General features: G+C 47.5%; 1 protein-coding gene across 2 annotated transcripts in view; it reads left to right on the forward strand.

Annotated features, from left to right (window-relative positions):
- Positions 1-20,103, forward strand: part of LOC116971861 (collagen alpha-1(XXI) chain-like) — a 165,516-nt gene that overhangs the window by 76,999 nt on the left and 68,414 nt on the right. For both annotated transcript variants that reach the window (XM_033019024.1, XM_033019023.1), the window contains 4 exons: positions 1,287-1,340; positions 1,441-1,494; positions 7,252-7,305; positions 11,120-11,173. In XM_033019024.1, the coding sequence (XP_032874915.1) occupies positions 1,287-1,340; positions 1,441-1,494; positions 7,252-7,305; positions 11,120-11,173 (216 nt within the window). The remainder of the gene's footprint in view (positions 1-1,286; positions 1,341-1,440; positions 1,495-7,251; positions 7,306-11,119; positions 11,174-20,103) is intronic.

The following is a 20,103-nucleotide window of genomic DNA, read 5'->3' on the forward strand; positions in this document are numbered from 1 at the left end:
CGAACCGAGCGGAGGAGTTCGGCAAAGCGATCGCCAAGCCTGCGTTTGGTCTCATCGATGTAGATCAGCAGTCATCTAGAGCAGCGGATGCAATAGACGAGGTTGGAGGAGATGCAGGTGAACCTCTGTCACACCTGGAACGACTGCTTGGGTCCTTGAATGGAGTCAAGGGGGGAGGTAAAGCGACAAGTGTAGCATTTCCTGCGGTTGCAAGGGAAAGTACCCGGGGAGGGGGTGGTGCGGGAGTGAAGGGAAGAATTGACCAGGGAGTTACGGACGGAGTGGTCTCTGCGGAAAGCAGACAGGGGAGGAGATGGGAAGATGTGGCAAGTGGTGGGGTCACGTTGGAGGTGACGAAAATGACGGAGGATTATTTGTTGTATGTGACGGCTGGTAGGGTGGAAGGTGAGAACTAGGGGGACTCTGCCCTTGTTACGAGTGGGGGGATGGGTAGCGAGAGCAGAGTCACGGGTTATAGAAGAGACCCTGGTGCGAGCCTCATCTATGGTAGGAGAGGGGAACCCCCGTTCCCTGAAGAATGGGGACATCTCCGATGCCCTGGTGTGGAACACCTCATCCTGGGAGCAGATGCGGCATAGACGGAGGAATTGAGAGTAGGGGATGGGGTCCTTACAGGAAGCAGGGTGGGAAGAAGTGTAGTCCAGATAGCCATGGGAGTCAGTAGGTTTATACTGGATGCCGGTCAGAAGTCTATCACCTGCGATGGAGATAGTGAGGTAAAGAAATGGTCGGGAAGTGTCAGCAGCATTGGGTTCATGGAATGAAGCAGAATTTGTTAATAAGTCAGTGGTTCAACTTTCATGAGGATCTATTCTTCAATGTCATGTTATTCATACAGTGATGAATAACATAGAGGCAACAACAAGAGAATGGTTTCTTCACTGGAATCTATTTACTTTTCATGTATAATAGACTCTGGAGCAGATACCACACAGATTTTTCTTCAGCATTGCCCATCTGTGTTATATCCAAGATTTTAAACCCACACAGACGTATTTTGTTTTAACTAAACCTCCAATTAAAACTAATTTCCACATCCTTTCCAGTAAAAATCCCACACCAGGAACTGAGTGCTGCAGCATTTCCCTTCAGGAACATGCCATCAATAATCACTCTTCAAGAAATGAAAAATGGACCAGAAAGACAGGAAAGGAAATGTCATCAAAGATAATCCTAACTAGAAATGAGCAGTGAAACACTTACAGAATGAATCGTTTGTAAAGAGAAAACCTAATGTCCCTCTTTTTGTTTAATTGTGCCATTAGGGTGAAAAAGGCCAACCTGGTTTTCCAGGAGTGTCAGGCCCCTCAGGTGCACAGGTATGTATTGAGTGAAACCATATCAATAATTCAAATTACCAATTTTTGGTTTTAATGCAAACCATTAATTTTGATTTGCTCCACACGGCATATCTTATAGGGACCTGAAGGACTGATAGGGCGAGATGGATTACCAGGAGTTCCTGGAAAAAGGGTAGGTGTTTTTTGCCGTATTCCCACAATAAGGTTTGGGCTTGTATGAATGTGATTTGAATGATTTCCTGTGTGTTTTGGTGTAATTGAGAGTTCAAGCTGCTAACAAATACAATGTGGTCTAATACATCAACGTTTCTAAGATGAATGTGACCACAGTAACAGGAGCAGGATTAAGGGGCTGTCCCACTTGGGTGACCTAATCTGCGAGTTTAGAAGAGTGTCTTTGACCTTCAAACTCGCAGCATGGTCGACACGTGGTCCTAGGAGGTCCGATGAGGTCGCTGGAACTCTCCTTCATGCTCGAGGGAAGTTCCCGAATACTCGTGGCCTCAGCTAGGTCGCGGAAAATCTTTCAGCATGTTGAAAAATTTTCTGTGAGTAAAATTTGGTTGGCATGGGTCTTTTTAAATCGTAGTGGAGTGGGGTCGCTATTTACTTACAGGCACTCAAGGGCAGCCGTAGGCAATCTCCTTCACTGACCGGGCATTTTGATTGGCTCATTGGAGTTTTCAGGATCCAGGAAGACCTACCGGTAGGTAAAATGCCCGCTAATCTTTATTATACTTCTTAAAAGTGTCTCCACTCCTTCTCCTCCCCCCTTTCTTTCCCCTTCTCTCCCCTTCTCTCCCCTTCTCTGCCCTCAAGCTGGAAGGTCGAAGACACTCTTTTTAACTCACCGATTAGGTCGCCCAAGTGGGACAGCCCCTTTAACCTCCCTTGAGCCTGCCCTGCCATCCAATGTGGTCACAGCTGATCTAATATTGGCCTCCGTTTTTCTACATGTTCCTTCAGGCTTTGACTCTTCCATGAACTACCTTCATCCTTGAATATATTTAGTGACTCAACTTCCACAGAGCTCCAGTGTAGGGAATTCCAAAGATTCATCACCCTCTGAGGGAAGGAATTCCATTTCATCTCAGTCTTAAATAGGCAAACCCTTATTATGAAACATGCCCTCTAGTTTTACTTGCCCCATCTAGATGAGACCTCCAGATCTGCTTCATCAGGTCCTTTCAATAAATTTGGCCAAGCGTCTGAGGATAATAACTCTGTCTTTCTTCAACCCAATGCCACTGAGTCTTTTTCGTTTCCGCATGGCTCAGTTTAATATTTTATCTGAAAGATAGCATTTTGAACAGTGCAGCACGTCACAGGAACCACATTGCAATATACCTCGATGTTGTGTTGTGAGTTGAGACTTGAACTAATAGCCTTTTGAGGAGCTGCTGCTTCACAACGCCAGTGACACATGTTCAATCCAGCCATTGGGCGCGGTTTGTGTGGAGTTTGCACATTGTCCCTGTGACCACATGGGTTTTCACCGGATGCTCCAGTCTGCTCCTGTAACCAGCTTTAGTATATTAGAAACAAGAAACTGCAGATACTGGTTTGTAAAAAAAAGACGCACAAATACTGGAGTAAATCAGTGGGTCAGCCAGCATCTCTGGGGAATGCTGTCGCACACGCTGAGTTACTCCAGCACTTTGTATCTTTTTTTTTTGGTATACTACCCTGTTTCAAAACAATAGATAGGCCTCACACTGGCTTTATGCCATCTTTCATTCCAGTGGAGCTTCCCCACCACCCTACCATCTTGTTCAAAAGCCACTACTCCAAGTTACATTCTCCCCCTTCCAACCCCCACAGCTCTGTGCTCCACATTTATCTCCCTTGGACCAATTCCCACAGTTTTAATGTTTGCCCAGATTAGTTTTAGAACATTGATAAGCTGCATATCCCCCAGCAGAGCAAGCTAATGGTTCATTTGGGGCTACTCTTCTGGCACAGGCCTTGCCTACAGATGCCCTCTTGTTGGGAGCATCAAGTAAGTTGTGGTAATTGGCCAAGTTGTGGTAATTGGCATTCGTCAAGTTATCTTCTTCTTGGAAGTGAAATTGGGCCCTTGGCACAAGTAAAATGACTCCCCCGGGTAGCTGGGCAACACACAGTCTCCACCTGGCTCGCTCCCAAAATTTCAACTGGGAAAATTAATTTTATGATCCACTAGACAGTTACATTGGCATGTGACAGATATGTCCATTTCTGTTCAACACTACTGGTCACAGCTTTGAATTATACTCCCAACCCTCTTTTCCCAACCAATTTAAACTTGTGAACCTTCTCAATCCTGTAATGCTGAGGCCAACCATGACATCCCTCTGTTCCCTATCACGTTCATTCCCACTACCTGTGATGCACCATGCCTGCACTGTGTCCCACTGATGAGTGTGGCTTCAAGAATTCTCAGGAAGTACAGCACCATCCAAAGCAGACTACTTGCTTGGCCATCCATATCGCACCCTAAACATTTAAATTCAAACTCTCCATCACACAAAGGCTGCTGTGTGCGCGGTCAACAAACTACAAAAATCAATTACAGTAAATCTCTGATATTCTAACGCACTTGGGATTTTGGAGCTGCGGGATTGACAGCCTTTCGGAATTATTGGATGTTAGTTCTATCGATACCTGAAAACATTGTTAATTATTTTTTTGTTAGGTTTTGCACAGCATTACTACATAGAATGCCATTCAGTCCACTACATATGTGCTGCACATGGTGCCAAGTTCAATTCAACATGGTCATTTCCTGCTTGTTTATGAGTCTGTGGAAATTCTTCTTAAACTTTGCTATTGTATCTGTTTCTACCACTTTCCCTGGCAGCTATGTGTAAAAAATCTTACCATATAAATCTCCTTTAAACTTTTCCCCTTTTCACCTTAAAACTGTGCCCTGTATTTGACATTTTGCCAAGAAAAAATACTTTGACTATCTGACCTGGCAGTGCCTCATAATTTTACATTCTTCTATCAGATCGTCCCTCAGCTCTGACACTTCAGAGAAAACAATCCAAAGTTTGAGTATTAGCTCTCCTTATTGCTAATGCTCCCTAATCCAGGCAATATCCAAATGCGTTATAATATATTTTCCAGTGAGCGAGGTAATTTGAAGGGGGTGGGGGAAGGGAAGGGGTGGGGGGAGGGGAATAGGAGATGAGACACTAGTTGACAGGAAGCATGGTAACTGGGCCCAGGTGAGTGGAAAGGGAGCAACAAACATCATCTGATGAGCCAGGTGCTGAACCACTTGGATTTCTCGACAATTGGATAGCAGATATTCTGAATTGCTGTGGTGGGATTGATTGCTACACAATTCAGCTCATAAATTGCCCGAGGGAAATTGTGTTGGGAAGGTCAATGGGGCATATGGGCCATTAGAAGTAGACCACCAACAAACTAATCCCTTAACATGATATTTAAGGACTGAGACTGAATCAGAGGCACAATGAAGAGAATAAATCCGTCAAATCAGGTACAGAGAGGGTAATAGAAAGATTGATTTCAGCAAAAGAGAAAATATAGTGTTACATTTAATATCTCAAAAGGTTTTTTCACATGCAGAATCGAGATTTAGCAGACTAAGCAGTCCTGTTCCATCAATTAGTTTATTTATCATTGCATTAACTATTATCCCATTGTTTAAAGGCACCGTGTAAGATGAGTTCTGTGTGTTTAATAAGCTATCTTCTATATATTACTAAAACTCTCATCTTGACCACTTCCTGTCTGCGACGTAATTAAATTTGCGCAAAATGATCCCCCATAGCGCTACGATTTTTTGCCACCTTACTCACCATTCTCCTCTGCTGCAAATCAAAGACGTTTTGTTCTGATCGGTGAAATAGTACAAAGGTTATGAAGGTTTTGAAGGTTCCCCCTCCCCCACACCCCCCCTCCCACACACCCCCCCTCCCACACCCCCCCTCCCACATCCCCCTCCCCCACACACCCCCCTCCCCCACACACACCCTCCCCCACACCCCCTATCCCTCCCCCATCCCCTTCCCCTACACACCCCCTCCCTCACATCCCTCTCCCACATCCCACCTCCCCCAGGCCCCCTCCCCTTACCCTCCTCTGCCACACCCCCATACACCCCCACACACCACCCCATGCACCCCCACACCCCCCTCCCCAACACCCCTCCCTCTCCCTTCCTTTCCCCACACTCCTCCCCTCTCCCCCCACTGCCCCTTCTCCCCTCCCCCTCCCTCCCCCTCTCTCCCCCTGTGTGTGTGTGTGTAGGGTGGTTAGTGTGTGTGAGACGCCGCAGGCCCCCCCACCCCCCCCACAACCACACGTTTTGGAGACGGGACCCAATGGTCTAGTTTACTTTATATGCAATTGTGGCAAATTCTTCAGAACCACAGAGAAGCCGAGAGTGAACTGTTATTTGTGCCAGGCAAACTATGGAATGTTGTAAATGGACCAACTCCTTGTGCCAGTTTGCAACTTGATGCAGGTCTTCTTTCTCTGAGCTTGCTTATGGATTTGCATATTAATAGAGCGCTATATTATGAACGATATTTTTTATTAGGGGCAAGATTATGAAATAGTTTATGTTATTGAACACAATTCTACAATAATATCACCAGTACTACTTTAATAGCAGCAAAACCTCAACCATACAAACAGTTCTAAGTGCACCGGAAACCGTTTAATTCTTGTATTACAGTATTTGCTGGCAGTGCAAATTTGCTTCTGCTGTGCTTTTGAGTGGATGGCTGTGATTTTAATTCCATGTATTTGCACTAGTAACAAAGCATAAATTATCTCAGTATATTCAGGTGGGTAAAAGTTTACATTTTAATGCGCCTGCTTACTATTCATATATTCCTCCCAAGATTTTAGTGAATTGAAATGTTCAAAGGGAACACAATATTGGCTCAAAATTAAAAAACGACTACTGTTGCCAGAAATCTGAAATGAAAACACAAATTGTTGTAAACACAGGAGGTCAGGCAGCATTTATGGAAAGAGAAACAGATTCAGAACAGTCCAGTTTTAGTTTAATTGTGGAGCTACTTATAGAAATACGCGGCCGGGGGCCTTTATTGAGGCGCTGCGGTCTCGATGCCTTCTGGATCGCCACGTAGAAGTCCGGGTCGGGGCCCGGCAGGGGCCTCGCGGGTCAGACGGAGGAGCCAGGTTTCGCGGGTCAGAGTCCGGGTCGGCTGGGGCCTGGGTCGGCACCACGGAGGCGTGAAGTGGGGCGGTGAGGCCTCGATGAAGCCTCGCAATGATGGGGCCTCGGCGGTGGTGAAGCCTCACGGCGGTGGCGATGGCGATGCCTCGCGGGTCGACCCGCGGTCGATGAGAGCTTGGAGGTCCACCCGTGAGGGAGGAGGAAGAACAACGGAGGACCCAGCGTAGGGGGACTGTTGTGGGGGAAGTGGGGGGATAACAATGGACAATTGGGGATGGGGGAGAACAAAGGACAATGGGGACCCGACATGGAGGATCTGCTGTGGGGTGGAGAATAAAAGGAGGAGCCGGCGTGCTTTGTAACTTTGTCAGCGCCGTAGGTGACTGCTATTTGTATACATTGTGTATGCAGCTAAGAATTTCACTGTGCCTAGTCACATGTGACAATAAAGTATTCCATTCCAGAAATTGTGCTTGAATTCTTTATTTGCTAATGAGACTATGATGGGTGAAAATCAGCAAATTACCACTTACACTTATCTGTTCCAACTAACTTAACAGGAGCAGTCGAAGTATTCCAACTTCAAAGTAAGACATTGAGCCATGTGTGAATATATCAGGACAGCTGGCCAAAATGCTGTCAAAGACATGATCATTTGTTTATTGTGCTGTTTTGCAAAGTTAATTTACTGGAAGTGTTGAATTATGAATATCCATGTAATCTTTGGTCAATAACTTGTTTTTAAATGATGGATCAATGTCATTACAGGGTAGCAGAGGTGAAAAGGGAAGGCCTGGCTCTCCTGGACATGTTGGCCCTGCAGTAAGTGGGTTTAAATACTCGTGTCTGAAGGAAATAAAGGACTGCTCAGTTTGCAGAGGTTTTATAAACTTCTGATACATTTCTACTATTTATAAGATTTCATTTTCGATAAATACTTAATAACATAAAGTTAACTTTGTGTCCAAGCAAGGTTTCCACTGCATGTTCCCAAGACAATACAATTAATATTATCATCAGTGTCGCATGATTTTTATAAATACACAATTATGGCCTCTCCTGCCTGTTCTGCTATCTTGTGATATCATTGTTTATCTTTCGTCATTTAATTTATCTGCATTGGCATCCTGCCCTGCGATATGTTTCAGTTACATAATAAATCATTGATTCACTAATTAAGGTAATACTGAGGAGATAGTTCCACACTTCAACCATCTGCTATGTGGAGAAATTTACTGAAGTTAATCCACAAGATGATAAGTTATTTTCTATCATTCCTATCAATTTATTTCAAAATCCTAACAATTTTATTTAGATCACTCCTCAGTCTTCTTTATTTCCCAAAGAACAAGCATTGAGAATATAAATACAAAGAACTGCAGATGCTGCTTTACAAAATGCTGGAGTAAGTCAGTAACAAAATGCTGGAATAAGTCAGTAACAAAATGCTGGAATAAGTCAGTGGATCAGGCACCATTTCTGGAGGACATGGAAGGTAATGTTTCAGGTCAAGGCCATTCTTCAGACTGAAGGGTGATTGGATTGGATTGGATTCAATTTATTGTCATTATCTCATAAGAGACAACGAAATGGATTTTCCTTACAGTCAAGTAACATTAAAATAAATAATAAATAAAACATATTTTTTAAAGCACAAACGCAGAAGTCCACGACACAACATAACCCCACAGTGGCACCAAAGTTGAGGAAGGTACCGGCTCTTTTGGGTCCGGATGGTTATTTAGACTTGATAGGTGACTTTTCGGATCAGTGCCATCCTGTACCATGGAGAAGTACAAGGGTGACAGACACATGAAAACACTCTGTATGATAGATTCCTCTCTACATCACACACTGAGTTGGAAATATATCCTTCCTCCTTGCCAGGTCTGAATACTGGATTTTCCCACTCAGACAGCCCTGTTGAAATACCTGCACCAGTAGGATTGCAGGAGTTCAAGAAGACAGCTCAGCACCACCTTTGTTCAGGACAAATGAATTGAATTCAACACTTTATTATCATATGTGACAAGTCACAGTGACATTTTTTGCCTGCATATATGCAAATAATCCTCAATAAAGGGCACTTATAATGTTACAAATCCCCCCCCCCCCCTCTTGCCAGTTCCCCCCCTGTTCTTCCCCACCCCCTCCCTCACAGCGGTTCCCCCATGACAGGTCACCATTGTTCTACCCCCCTCCCTCATGGCAGTCACCTCACGCCGGGTACTCCTTTGTTCCTTCCCTTGGCAGCAGCCTCCTCACTTCCACGTGTCTGTCCTCGTCCGTCGGTCAGCGCCATCATCGACCACCGCGTCAACCTCTCCACTAACACTGCCGGGTCCGCTCCAGACGCCTCCGTGGCACCGACCCAGGCCCCATCTGCGGTCTCCGCAGTCCCAGGCACCCATGGCCGCGGGCTCCATTAAACGGCAATGGCCCACCGCCGGCCCGCGAGGCCTGAGCTGCGAGGCTCCTGCCTCGGCTTCTCAGCGGCAGCCATGGCACCTCTGGAAGGTGGGATAGGCGGGAAGGGGGATATGTATTCACTGGAGTTTAGAAGGATGAGGGGGATTCTTATAGAAACATATAAAATTATAAAAGGACTGGACAAGCTAGATGCAGGAAAATGTTTCCCAATGTTGGGCGAGTCCAGAACCAGGGGCCACAGTCTTATAATAAAGGGGAGGTCATTTAAGCCTGAGGTGAGAAAAAACCTTTTCACCCAGAGAGTTGTGAATTTATGGAATTCCCTGCCACAGAGGGCAGTGGAGGCCAAGTCACTGGATGGATTTAAGAGAGAGTTAGATAGAGCTCTAGGGGCTAGTGGAGTCAAGGGATATGGGGAGAAGGCAGGCACGGGTTATTGATAGGGGACGATCAGCAATGAATGGCGGTGCTGGCTCGAAGGGCCGAATGGCTTCCGCCTGCACCTATTTTCTATGGAATAAATGCTGGCTTGCCAGTGAGGCCGATCGTGAAAATGAATTTTAAAACATGTTTTGTGGATTTATAAAAACCTGGACCTCTAAAACATTCAAGTTGCCCATCATTCCAATCTGTTCCTTTGCTGTACTTGGGTTAACATCCTAGATTCCTGTTTTGTACATCACAAGGACATACAGTATGTGTCTTTTTGCTAAAAGTTATGAAAAATGTAACATTTAAATTTAAAGGCAGTGATAAAAATTATGCAGGTTTTCATGAATGATCTTGGTCAAGAACTGCAAACCCAATAATTCAAGTGTATCTTGTGTTTTCTTCTCCAGAAAAGTTAGAAAAACAAATCAGAATAATCCCCAACATTTCCCCTAGTTATCTATTTTTTTTAATAGGAATAACATGGGTAAATACAAATTCTGCCTACGATAGCTCATGATATCAAAGGAACAATTGTTCCTAATTTAACTTGGAATTCGCCCATAGTAAAATTGGCAGTTGAACTTCCAGCCCATTTGGAGGTTTTTGAAATTGGCAAACTTAAAATTATTCCACCACCCTTCTGTGTAAACTTAAATTCAGGCTGGACAATTACGCAAATTGTTCTTCCCCATTCGCTACTTCTGTGGTGGACTTTGTCTGAGGTGATGTTTTGGGATATTTTACGCCAAAGTTCTGAGAAAGCCTGACGCTTTCACGGCTTAGCCGTGAATTGAGTGGCAGGGACCTGGGATCATCATGAATAGTGAAAGGCTTGGATAGAGTGGATGTGGAGAGGAAGTTTACACTAGTGGGAGAGTCTAGGGCTAGAGGTCATAGCCTCAGAATTGAAGGGTGTTCTATTAGGAAGCAGATGAGGAGAAATTTCTTTAGTTATAGGGTGGTGAATTTGTGGAATTCTTTGCCACGGAAGGCTGTGGAGGCCAAGTCAGTGGATATTTTTTACGGCAGAGATAGACAGATTCTTAATTAGTATGGGGTTATGGGGAGAAGGAAGGAGAAGGAAGGAGAATAGGGTTAAGAGGGAGAGATAGATCAGTCATGATTGAATGGTGGAGTAAACTAGATGGGCCGAATGGCCTATTTCTACTATCAGTTATAACCTTATGAACAACGACCACTGGTCAATACAAACCAGACAGACTGTTATGTACACAAAAGCAATGGTTCCAAACTCTTTAAAATACGCCCCTATTTATTCACATCAATGCCCAGTAACATGGTGGACCTGGAATCATGGATAGCTTTTCAATGAGGGCCATCAGTGTGCGAGCAAACTTTAATTTATCCTTAGTTTTTTTGTCAGCTTTCTAACTAAATTACCTCAATGTTAAAACCTTATGGAGTCTCTATAATCTTTGGGAATCCCTGTTCCAATACCTGTTAAAATACAACATGCTTGAAATGGGGAACACGTTAGCTCGGCAGACAATTGGGATGCATGTGATGCGATGCATTCAAGGGTAAGCAACTGAGGGATGAGCTGAGGAGTCATTGATAGGTGAAGAAGGGTAGAGTATGTTTGCAAGGATAATAAACACTGGTGCGAACTGGGTTGGCCGAATGGCATTTCTCTGTACTGCTAAGCAAGATCAATTTGTATTGAAAGAATCGACTGAGTACAAAGCATCAAATAAAATCAATTATATTTGCATAGTTAGTTTGACCACAGATCTGTTGTAATATTTGCCTTCAGGGAGAGCCCGGGATTCCAGGAGCAAATGGAAATACTGGACCACCTGGTTTGAAGGTAAGATCCATTTTATGTTAATCCGTAATTATTGTGTTGGAGTACCTAGTCTCAGTTTCAGATTCTACTGTTATTCTGTTTATATGTAACTTCAAGCCAAACATTACTTGGCAGCGTATTGGTGGATGAGAATAGAACTGGAACCTTATGAAGGGCAGGGCGGATGTCTATGTTTCGTAACAAGAAATGTATAATAGTCTTTCACCAGAACCATTAACTTTTATTGCACTTTAGACTCAGTGAACCATACATAAAGGTACAGTGTTTACAAAACTGATTTTCTACCCTGCCTGACATATTGTAAACTAGAGTTGTGCAGTATACTCGTGTAAGAGTGGAAAAATCAATCAACCCGTTGAAAGAGGGAGCGGTCGAGGATAAATGTTCCTCTCTTTTATTTTCTAAATAATTTAATAATTGGAAATTTCAGTGGTGAGTTGAATTAATTCCTAAATCATGTACATCCAGCTTGTGCCTCCATGAAGAGGTTCTGTTCTGTTTTTTTTCTGTTTTACAAGTGAACCAAAATATGATTATTTATTTTGGCAGCAGAGTTCTCCTGTCTATCTTCATAGTGTTTTTTTTTTTGTTTTTTTTACAATACAATATTTATTGTCATTTGAACCTCAGTGCGGCTCAAACGAAACTCTGTTTCTACAGCCATACAAACAAAAACGATTCCTACAAGACACACAACCAATTTAATTCACACAAGCATCCATTACAGTGAACCTCCTCCTCACTGTGATGGAAGGCAAAGTCTTTTCTCTCCCCTGCTCTCCATTTTTCTCCCGATGTTGAAGCCCGATGTTGAAGCCCCAGGCGGGCGATGATAAGTCCCATGGCCATTTTAGGCCGCGCCGGTCGATGTACGGCCCCGCTCCAGGTCTAAATGTCACGAAGTTGGAGCCCCGGCGGGCGTTCGAATGTCTTGCGACCATTAAAGCCGCGCCGGGCCCGCCACACGGGCATTTTGTTTGCATTATGGAACTCCGTAAGGTAATTTCTGGCAACTTAATTGCATTCTCTCTAAGGGTTGTCTGATCTGATTTTCACACTGTTGAGGAACATTGTGAAGGCCATTGAATGCCAGAGGTTTGAAATGGTGGAGCTTGCTGCTATGTGGAGACAGTGAAACAAGAAGCATAGAAGTATGGCGACTCTCGTCTGCAGCGGCCTCTGCAGTCCGTCTGCGTTTTTATTATTTTATGTCTATGTTTTTATGTAGTGTTTGTTATTTTTGTTGGGGTATGTGTGTAGGGGGGTGGGGGTGGTGTGGGGGGGTTGGGGGTAACTTTTAAATCTCTCCCTGCACGGGAGACCCGACCTTTTCTTTGTCGGGTCTCCGTTGTCGTTGGGGCTGCAACGAGGAGCGGCCTCCAACAGGAAGACCGGGGGCTCTGGTGCCGACTACTCACCTCACCGTCGCGGAGCTGGCCGAGTCCAGAGCGGGTGGAGCTGTGGTGGACGCTGCTGCGGCCCGACCTCCGGAGATTCGGTGGCTGCAACTGCGGGTTTGGCGGGCGGCACCGGGAGCCCGCGGGTCCCTGGAGGGAGACCGCTTTTCGGGGCTTCCGCAGCGGCGACTTCTCCCGCCCGAGTTGCGGGGTTGAAGAGCACCTGGAGCGGGGCCTTACACCACCGCCCCGCGCGGCTTGGAATGGCGGCGGGTCTCTGCGAGCGCGCGCCGGGGGCTTTAACACCAAGACCCGGTGTGCGACCTTGCATCACCCGGCGTGGCTTTAATGGCCACGGGACAATCGCCATCGCCCGCCGGGGGCTTTGACTTTGACTCTGACATCGGGGGGGGAGAGTGCAGTGGAGAGAGAAGTTTTTTTGGCCTTCCATCACAGCAATGTGATGGATGTTTATGTAAATTATGTTGTGTCTTGGGTCTATTTGTTTGTAATGTATGGCTGCAGAAACGGCATTTCGTTTGGACCTCAAGGGGTCCAAATGACAATAAATTGAATTGTATTGTATTGTATTGTATTGTATTGTATTGTATTGTATTGTATTGTATTGTATTGTATTGTAAGAAACTGCAGGCACTGGAATCTTGAGCCAACACATTGCTGGAGGAACTCGGCGGATCAGGCAGCATTTGTGGAGGGAATGGACAGACGGAGTTTAAGGTCAGGACTGTTCTTCAGAGTGATTGGAGCAGGGGAGAGAAAGCTGGAAAAGATGGGTGGGGGCGGGGCGAAACCTTGCAAGGGATAGGTGGGTACAGGTGATGGAAGGGTCGTGTGCTTTGTTTGGCAGGTAGGCTGAGTAAGCGACTGAAAGAAGGTGGTGAAAAGGAAACAAAAAAGGTGTCAGATAAAGAGACAAGAGGGGTGAAATGTAAAGCCAGTGGGAGGGATAGTCGGTGGAAGGGCAAAGGGGAAAGGATGGTGTTCAAAAGGAAATGGGTTTCCAGGGAAATAAAAAGGAAATGGGGGACCCACCCACCCCTTGCAAGGATGCTATCCCTTTCTTAACTTCTCAGTCTCTGCCACATCTGCTCCCAAGATGAGGCTTTCCACCATAGGACATCCATGATGAACTCTTCAGTACACGTGATTTGCTCCCTGCTGGTGTGGATGGGGCCCTCACCCATGTGACCTCTGTGTGCTGCAGTTCTGCTCTCACTCTCTCTCCCCCAAAGGCAACTAGGATAATGTTCCCTTGGTCCTCACCTTTTACCCCACCAGCCCCTGCATCCACAAAATAATTCTCCGATATCACCTTCAACCTAATCCCTCCATAAGTCATATTTTCCATGCCCACCTTTTTCGGTTTTCCTGAGAGACTTCTCCATCCACAACTCATGGGTTCACTTATTCCTATCCACTTATTTGGGACCTGACTGCTCCCCAAATAGTTTCCCTTGCAATTGCAGATGTAACACTTGTTTTGTTTAGTTTAGTTTAGAGATACAGCGCGCAACAGGCCCTTCGGCCCACCATGCCTGCGCAGACTAGTGATCCCTGTACACTAGCACTATCCTACACACTAGGGACAATTTACAATTTTTAACAAAGCCAATTAACCTACAAACCTGAAAATCTTTGGAGTGTGAGAGGAAATCGGAGCACCCAGAGAAACCCCACGTGGTCACGGGGAGAATGTACAAGCTCCATACAGGCAGTACCGCAGGCAGAATCAAACCTGGGTCTCTGGCGCTGTAGGGCAACAAATCTACCGCTGGTCACAGTGCCACCCCTGCACCTGCACTTGTCTCTGCACATCCAGTTACACTTTCATCCCCAGCAGTCCTTCCAGATGACACAGATCTTCACATGCACCTCCTCAAGCTTTGTCTACTTTGCCCAGCGGCATGAAGATTGAATTCTCTGACTTCAAGCAATACACCGCAACTCTGGTGCTACACCCCACGCTCCACCCCCCTCACCCCTCACCCTGTGCGAACACAGTTCTCTTACAATCTCACACCTCCCCAGTTATAATGCCCTTTTCACGATCTTCTACACTCATCTCCCATTTCTGAGTGGCCCATTTCCTTTTTTACCTCCCTCCTTCCACTCTCCCGCCCCTATCATCCATAACCCTCCCCCTCCTTTATATTTCACTCTTCCTCTTCTCTCCTTATCTGATGCCTTTTGGTCTTGTTCTTCATCTGTAGTCTTTGCCATTTACGCCACTCCTCTGACAAACCACACCTCTCCCTCATCCAGCTTTCTCCCCTACTCCAATCAGCCTGAAGAAGGTCTGGATCTGAAACATTGTCAGTCAATTCCCTACACAGATGCTGCCGGACCTGCTGAGCTCCTGCAGTACTTTTGCATTTTGCTCAAGTGTAGAAATATGTTTGAGACAGAAAGGATTGGAGGAATAGTTTGATAGATATAAATCTGTAGAGGAAGCTCTCTTCTGAAAGTTGTATTCTGCAGTTGTGCGGGAGACACCATTGAATTTGAGGGTCCCCACCAACCAGCCAATTCAAATGGGAATGGTTGACATCTATCTATCATATCATATACCATATCATATCCTTTATAACCATAAAACTCTGTTCTTGGATGTGTATTTAGTTATGTGATGTTCGTGTGCGATTCACATCTCCTCGAAGACACGATGCGCAAACGGTGAAATTTTTACATATTCCGATAGAGATTTGTGCCGTGAAGTCAAAAATCGGCTTATCTGAAAATTTCATGCATTATTTCTCAAGTTATTTATGAAAATGTTCAGAAATCTGAAATAACTTTGAAAATAAACGAGATGGTATCGCTTATGACATCACAATGGCTCTGCTCCTCGCGGCCTGCTGCATTATGTCCCCCCCCCCCCCCCCCCCGGTTCTTCAAAAAATGCAGAAAGAACGAGCAAGTGGGCTCTGTACTGCAGCTCCCGAGCGCAACCGAGCTCCAGAGCGCTCCCGAGGTCCCAGGTGAGGGTCGGGGCAGCGCGGTGGGAAGGTGGCCCTGGCGGCCATTACTCCCTCTGGGAGAGGCCGTCTATGGAGACCTGTGATTCCTCCGTCAATCACAGGGACTCGGGGAATCATGACGCCTTTTCCACCTGCCGATTTCTGGCCATTACGGGGGACGACCTCCTTTTTGTCTCCCCTGCCTGATCGTCTGTCACGCGGGTGGGTGGGCTTCCTCTCGCAGAAGTCACGATCGGCCGGCCATCCGCTGCCTGCTGGGGAAGCTGCTGCTCTACGACCTGGGTAGGTGCTGCCTCTACCCCCTCCCCCTCCTCCAAACCCTACCCTCCCCTACACTGCCCCCTCCCCTCTGCCACTCTCTCTGCCCCCTCCTCTCTTCTGCCCCCCCCCCTCTCTTCCCCCTCCCTCTCTGCCCCCTCCTCTCTGCCCCCCTCCCTCTCTTCCCCCTCCCTCTCTGCCCCCTCCCTCTCTTCCCCCTCCCTCTCTTCCCCCTCCCTCTCTGCCCCCTCCCTCTCTGCCCCCTCCCTCTCTGCTCCCTCCCTCTCTGCTCCCTCCCTTTCTGCCCCCCTCCCTTTCAGCCCCCCTCCCTCTCTGCCCCCCCCTCTGCCCCACTCCCCCTCTGTCCTCCCACTCTGCCCCTCCCTCCCTTTCTGCCCCCTCCTTCTCTGCCCCTCTTTCTCTCTGCCCACCCCTCCCTCTCTGCCCCCCCTCCCTCTCTGCCCACCCCGCCCGCCCTGCCCCCCCTCTCTGCCCACCCTTCCTCTCCCCCCCCTCCCTGCCCCCCTCCCTCTCTAGGGAGTGGTGAATATTGGGACCTATGGGTGAGTGGTGGAGTATTGCGCTCATCAACCAGCCCTCCCCTGTGATGCCATGCCCCCCACCCACCCCTCAATCTCTACTCCCCTCTCTCTACCCTCTCCCCCTCCCTCTCTACCCTCTCTCCCTCTCTATCCCCCCTCTAGCCACGCCTGTGCAGTTGGGGGTTATAAATGAGTGGATAGGGCGGGGGATGGGGCAAAAGGAACGAATTAATAATAATAATATAATATCAAGTTAGTGTGTGTGTGTGTGGGGATGGGACCCAATGGGTCCCACTTGGTACTATTGGATGTATTTGGTTGTGTGTGTATTTGTTTGTTTGTGTATAATCACATCTTTGCGAAAAAACAACACGGAAATGGCTGCTGCTCGGGTCGACCCCTCCCTCCTCCTCCCCCCCCCCCCTGTTATTCAAAAGATGCAGAAAGAACGAGCAAGTCGGGCCCTGTACTGAAGCAGCCAAGTTCTCGGGTCGTTTGGTCGGATCCTCTCCCCCCCCCTCCTCTCCCCCCTTCCTCTCCACCCCTCCTCTTCCCCTCCAACCTCCTTCGCCCCTCTCCGGCCTCTCCCTCTCTAGAAGCGCCTGGGCCTCTGGGACACCGCACGCCCCCACACCCCTCAAACTCTACCCCCTCCCTCTCTGCCCCCCCCTCCCTCTCTGCCCTCTCTCTGCTTCTGTCTCTGCCTCTGCCCTCTCGCTGCCTCTGCCCTCTCGCTGCCTCTGCCCTCTGTGTGCCTCTGCCCTCTCTGTGCCTCTGCTCTGCCTCTGCTCTGCCTCTGCCCTTTATCTACCTCTGCCCTCAATCTCTCTACCCCCTCATAGAAACATAGAAAATAGGTGCAGGAGGAGGCCATTTGGCCCTTCGAGCCAGCACCGCCATTCATTGTGATCATGGCTGATCGTCCCCAATCAATAACCCATGCCTGCCTTCTCCCCATATCCCTTGACTCCACTAGCCCCTAGAGCTCTATCTAACTCTCTCTTAAATCCATCCAGTGATTTGGCCTTCACTGCCCTCTGTGGCAGGGAATTCCACAAATTCACAACTCTCTGGGTGAAAACGTTTTATCTCACCTCAGTCTTAAATGGCCTCCCCTTTAATCTAAGACCGTGGCCCCCTCTCTTGCCCCGACTGCGAGTTCGGGGCTATGCATGAGTGGATATGTCAGGGGATGTGCTAAAAGGAGCAAATTAATAATATAAATATAATATCAAGGGTAGTGGTTAGTGTGTGTGAGATGTAGTTGGTTAGTGTGTGTGGGGGGGGGCGGCTAATGTGTGTGTGATGTAGTTGGTTAGTGTGTGTGTGGGGGGTGGCTAGTGTGTGTGTGATGTAGCAGGCCACCCCCCCCCCCCCCCCAGGGACGGGACCCAACGAGTCCCACTTGGTCTAGTATAATACGAGCACTCTTCATCTTTTTTTGGCTGTGTGTGTGTGTGTCAGTCTGGTAAATGTTCATATTTTCAATTTTCTTCCAAATGCAAGGCCACAGCCTTTCCATTTTCACATATCCTCCGCACATTTTTCCCATCGAGGCGATAAGCATATTCTCGTCGCATTCCCACCCATATTTCAGAACTTTTTAATCATTTAAAGTTTTAAAAACAGCCCGAAAACGCACCCATTTCGTGGAAGAAAACCCGAGTGACGTCACAATGCACTCGCAAGGCAGAACGGGACACTTGGCAGGGAGGGGCACTCCAGCGCTTGCGTGGTGGCGGCTGCCGACGCCAGATGCCCAATGGGAAGGGTGGCGCTGGAGCTGGAGTGAGGGCCGAGCCCGGGGCTTGGGATGGGGCCGTGACCAGGGCCGACAAAGAAGCCGCCGCTGGAACCAAAGACGAGCCTGGGTCCGGGGTCAGGTACGAGCCCACTGGAGCCCAGGCGGCGTCCAAGCTGACGGCTGGAATCTACAGCCAGGGCCAGGCTGAGTGCGAGAACCAGGCCGAGTTCCAGGCCCTGGCGCTGCTCAACGACCTGGGTTGGGCCTGGGGCAGGGAATGGAATTGAGGAGAGGAGGATGAGGGAAATCAGGAGGAGGGAGATGGGGGGGGGGCGGGGAATGTGGCAGTAGACGGAGATGGGGGATGGAGGAGGGAGATGTTCCCAATCTACCCTCACTCCCACCCTCTCTACCCCCTCCCTCTCTACCCCCTCCCTCTCCCTCCCTTGCCCTCTCCCTCTATCCTCCCTCTCCCCCACTCTACCTCCCTCTATCCTCCCTCTCCCCTCCCCCTCCCTCTCTACCTCCCTCCTTCTCCCTCTCTACTCCATCCCTCTCCCTCTCTACCACATCCCCCTCCCTCTCTACCCCCTCTCCCTCTCTACCCCCTCCCTCTCTAGGGATTGAAGAGGGAAGGTGAAGAGGAGGAGGAGGGAGTGCTGGGGGATGAGGAGAAATGAGCTGCGCCTGCGCAGTTGGAGGCTATGCGTGAGTGGTGCAATATTGCGTTGGGGGAACGGTTTGCGTTGAGGGAACGGGTGAGTGGTGGAATCTTGTGTTGAGGGAGCAGACCCAACGGGTCTGCACTTAGTCTAGTCAATGTTAAAATTAAATACCTTGTCACCTTATATAATAATTCACTATTTCCAACCCATAATCCAAGCAGAATCAATGCATCACTTAAGTAAAATATCCCTACCTATTTAAATCTATGATGTATATTTTCTTGTACTACAACATCATAACATACCAAAATAATCAGATAATTTATTATCAAAAGGGATATATACTTTTGGAAAGTGCCACTGCATAAGATAACAGGAGTTTTTTAAACTGCAAAGCATATTTAAATCATTAAATGATTGTGTGGTTGATCTGCCAGTTTAATTATTTAGCAGATGTTGCTAACATTCTCTCCTGTATTTCACATTAGCTCTTCTTGTTGTTGTGGTTTGTGTATTTGGATCCCAATTGAAAGATAATTTTCATTCCTTTTTTTCTGCCGGTGCTAATTTATGGAATTATTAGTTCAAACCAAGTTAACCCGTTCAAGGGTTTCCTTCCTTTGATTCCAGGTTAATTTTAATGATACTCGAATAAAGGCTGGGAAAAAAAATTTGAAATTTGTTTACAAGAAAGTGGCCAAACTTTGGAATTCTATGCCTCAGAGGGCTGTCGAAGTTCAGTCATTTAGTACTTTCAAAACTGAGGGCTGTCAATATCTGGATATTAAGGGAATCAAACGTAATGGATGGATTTTTTCAGCCACTTATCTCGACGGAGATGCGATTTTTCTCCGTGTCGCATCACCCCCCCTCCCCGCATCACCGGCCCGGAGCTTCAAGCCGCGGCGGTAGTGCGGACTTACCATCGCGGGGCCTGCGATCCTTTGCGGAGGAACGCCAGTGAAAGGGCTCCGACCGTGGGGCCTGTGGACTTTAACACAGTGAAGCCGTGGTCTCCGGTGGGAAGAGGCCGACTCGGGAGCTCCATGCCGCAGAGTGTTCCGATCCATCCCGACGCCGGAGTTTCGATAATCCCGATGCGGGGACTTGGACATCAGACCGTCGGCAGCGGCGAACTGCGGAGGGTTCAAAGGCACCGGCCACGGATTAACATAGGAGGAAGATGACTGAACTTTATTGCCTTTCATCACAGTGAGGAATGTGGATTCCGCTGTGGTGAATGTTTATGTTAAATTTTATTTTATGTGGTTGTGTGTATTGTTGCTTTTCACTTAGTATGGCTGTATGGTAACTCAAATTTTACC

The sequence above is a fragment of the Amblyraja radiata genome, chromosome 4 (genome assembly GCF_010909765.2).
Source record: "Amblyraja radiata isolate CabotCenter1 chromosome 4, sAmbRad1.1.pri, whole genome shotgun sequence".
In the NCBI taxonomy this organism is placed as follows: Eukaryota; Metazoa; Chordata; class Chondrichthyes; order Rajiformes; family Rajidae; genus Amblyraja; species Amblyraja radiata.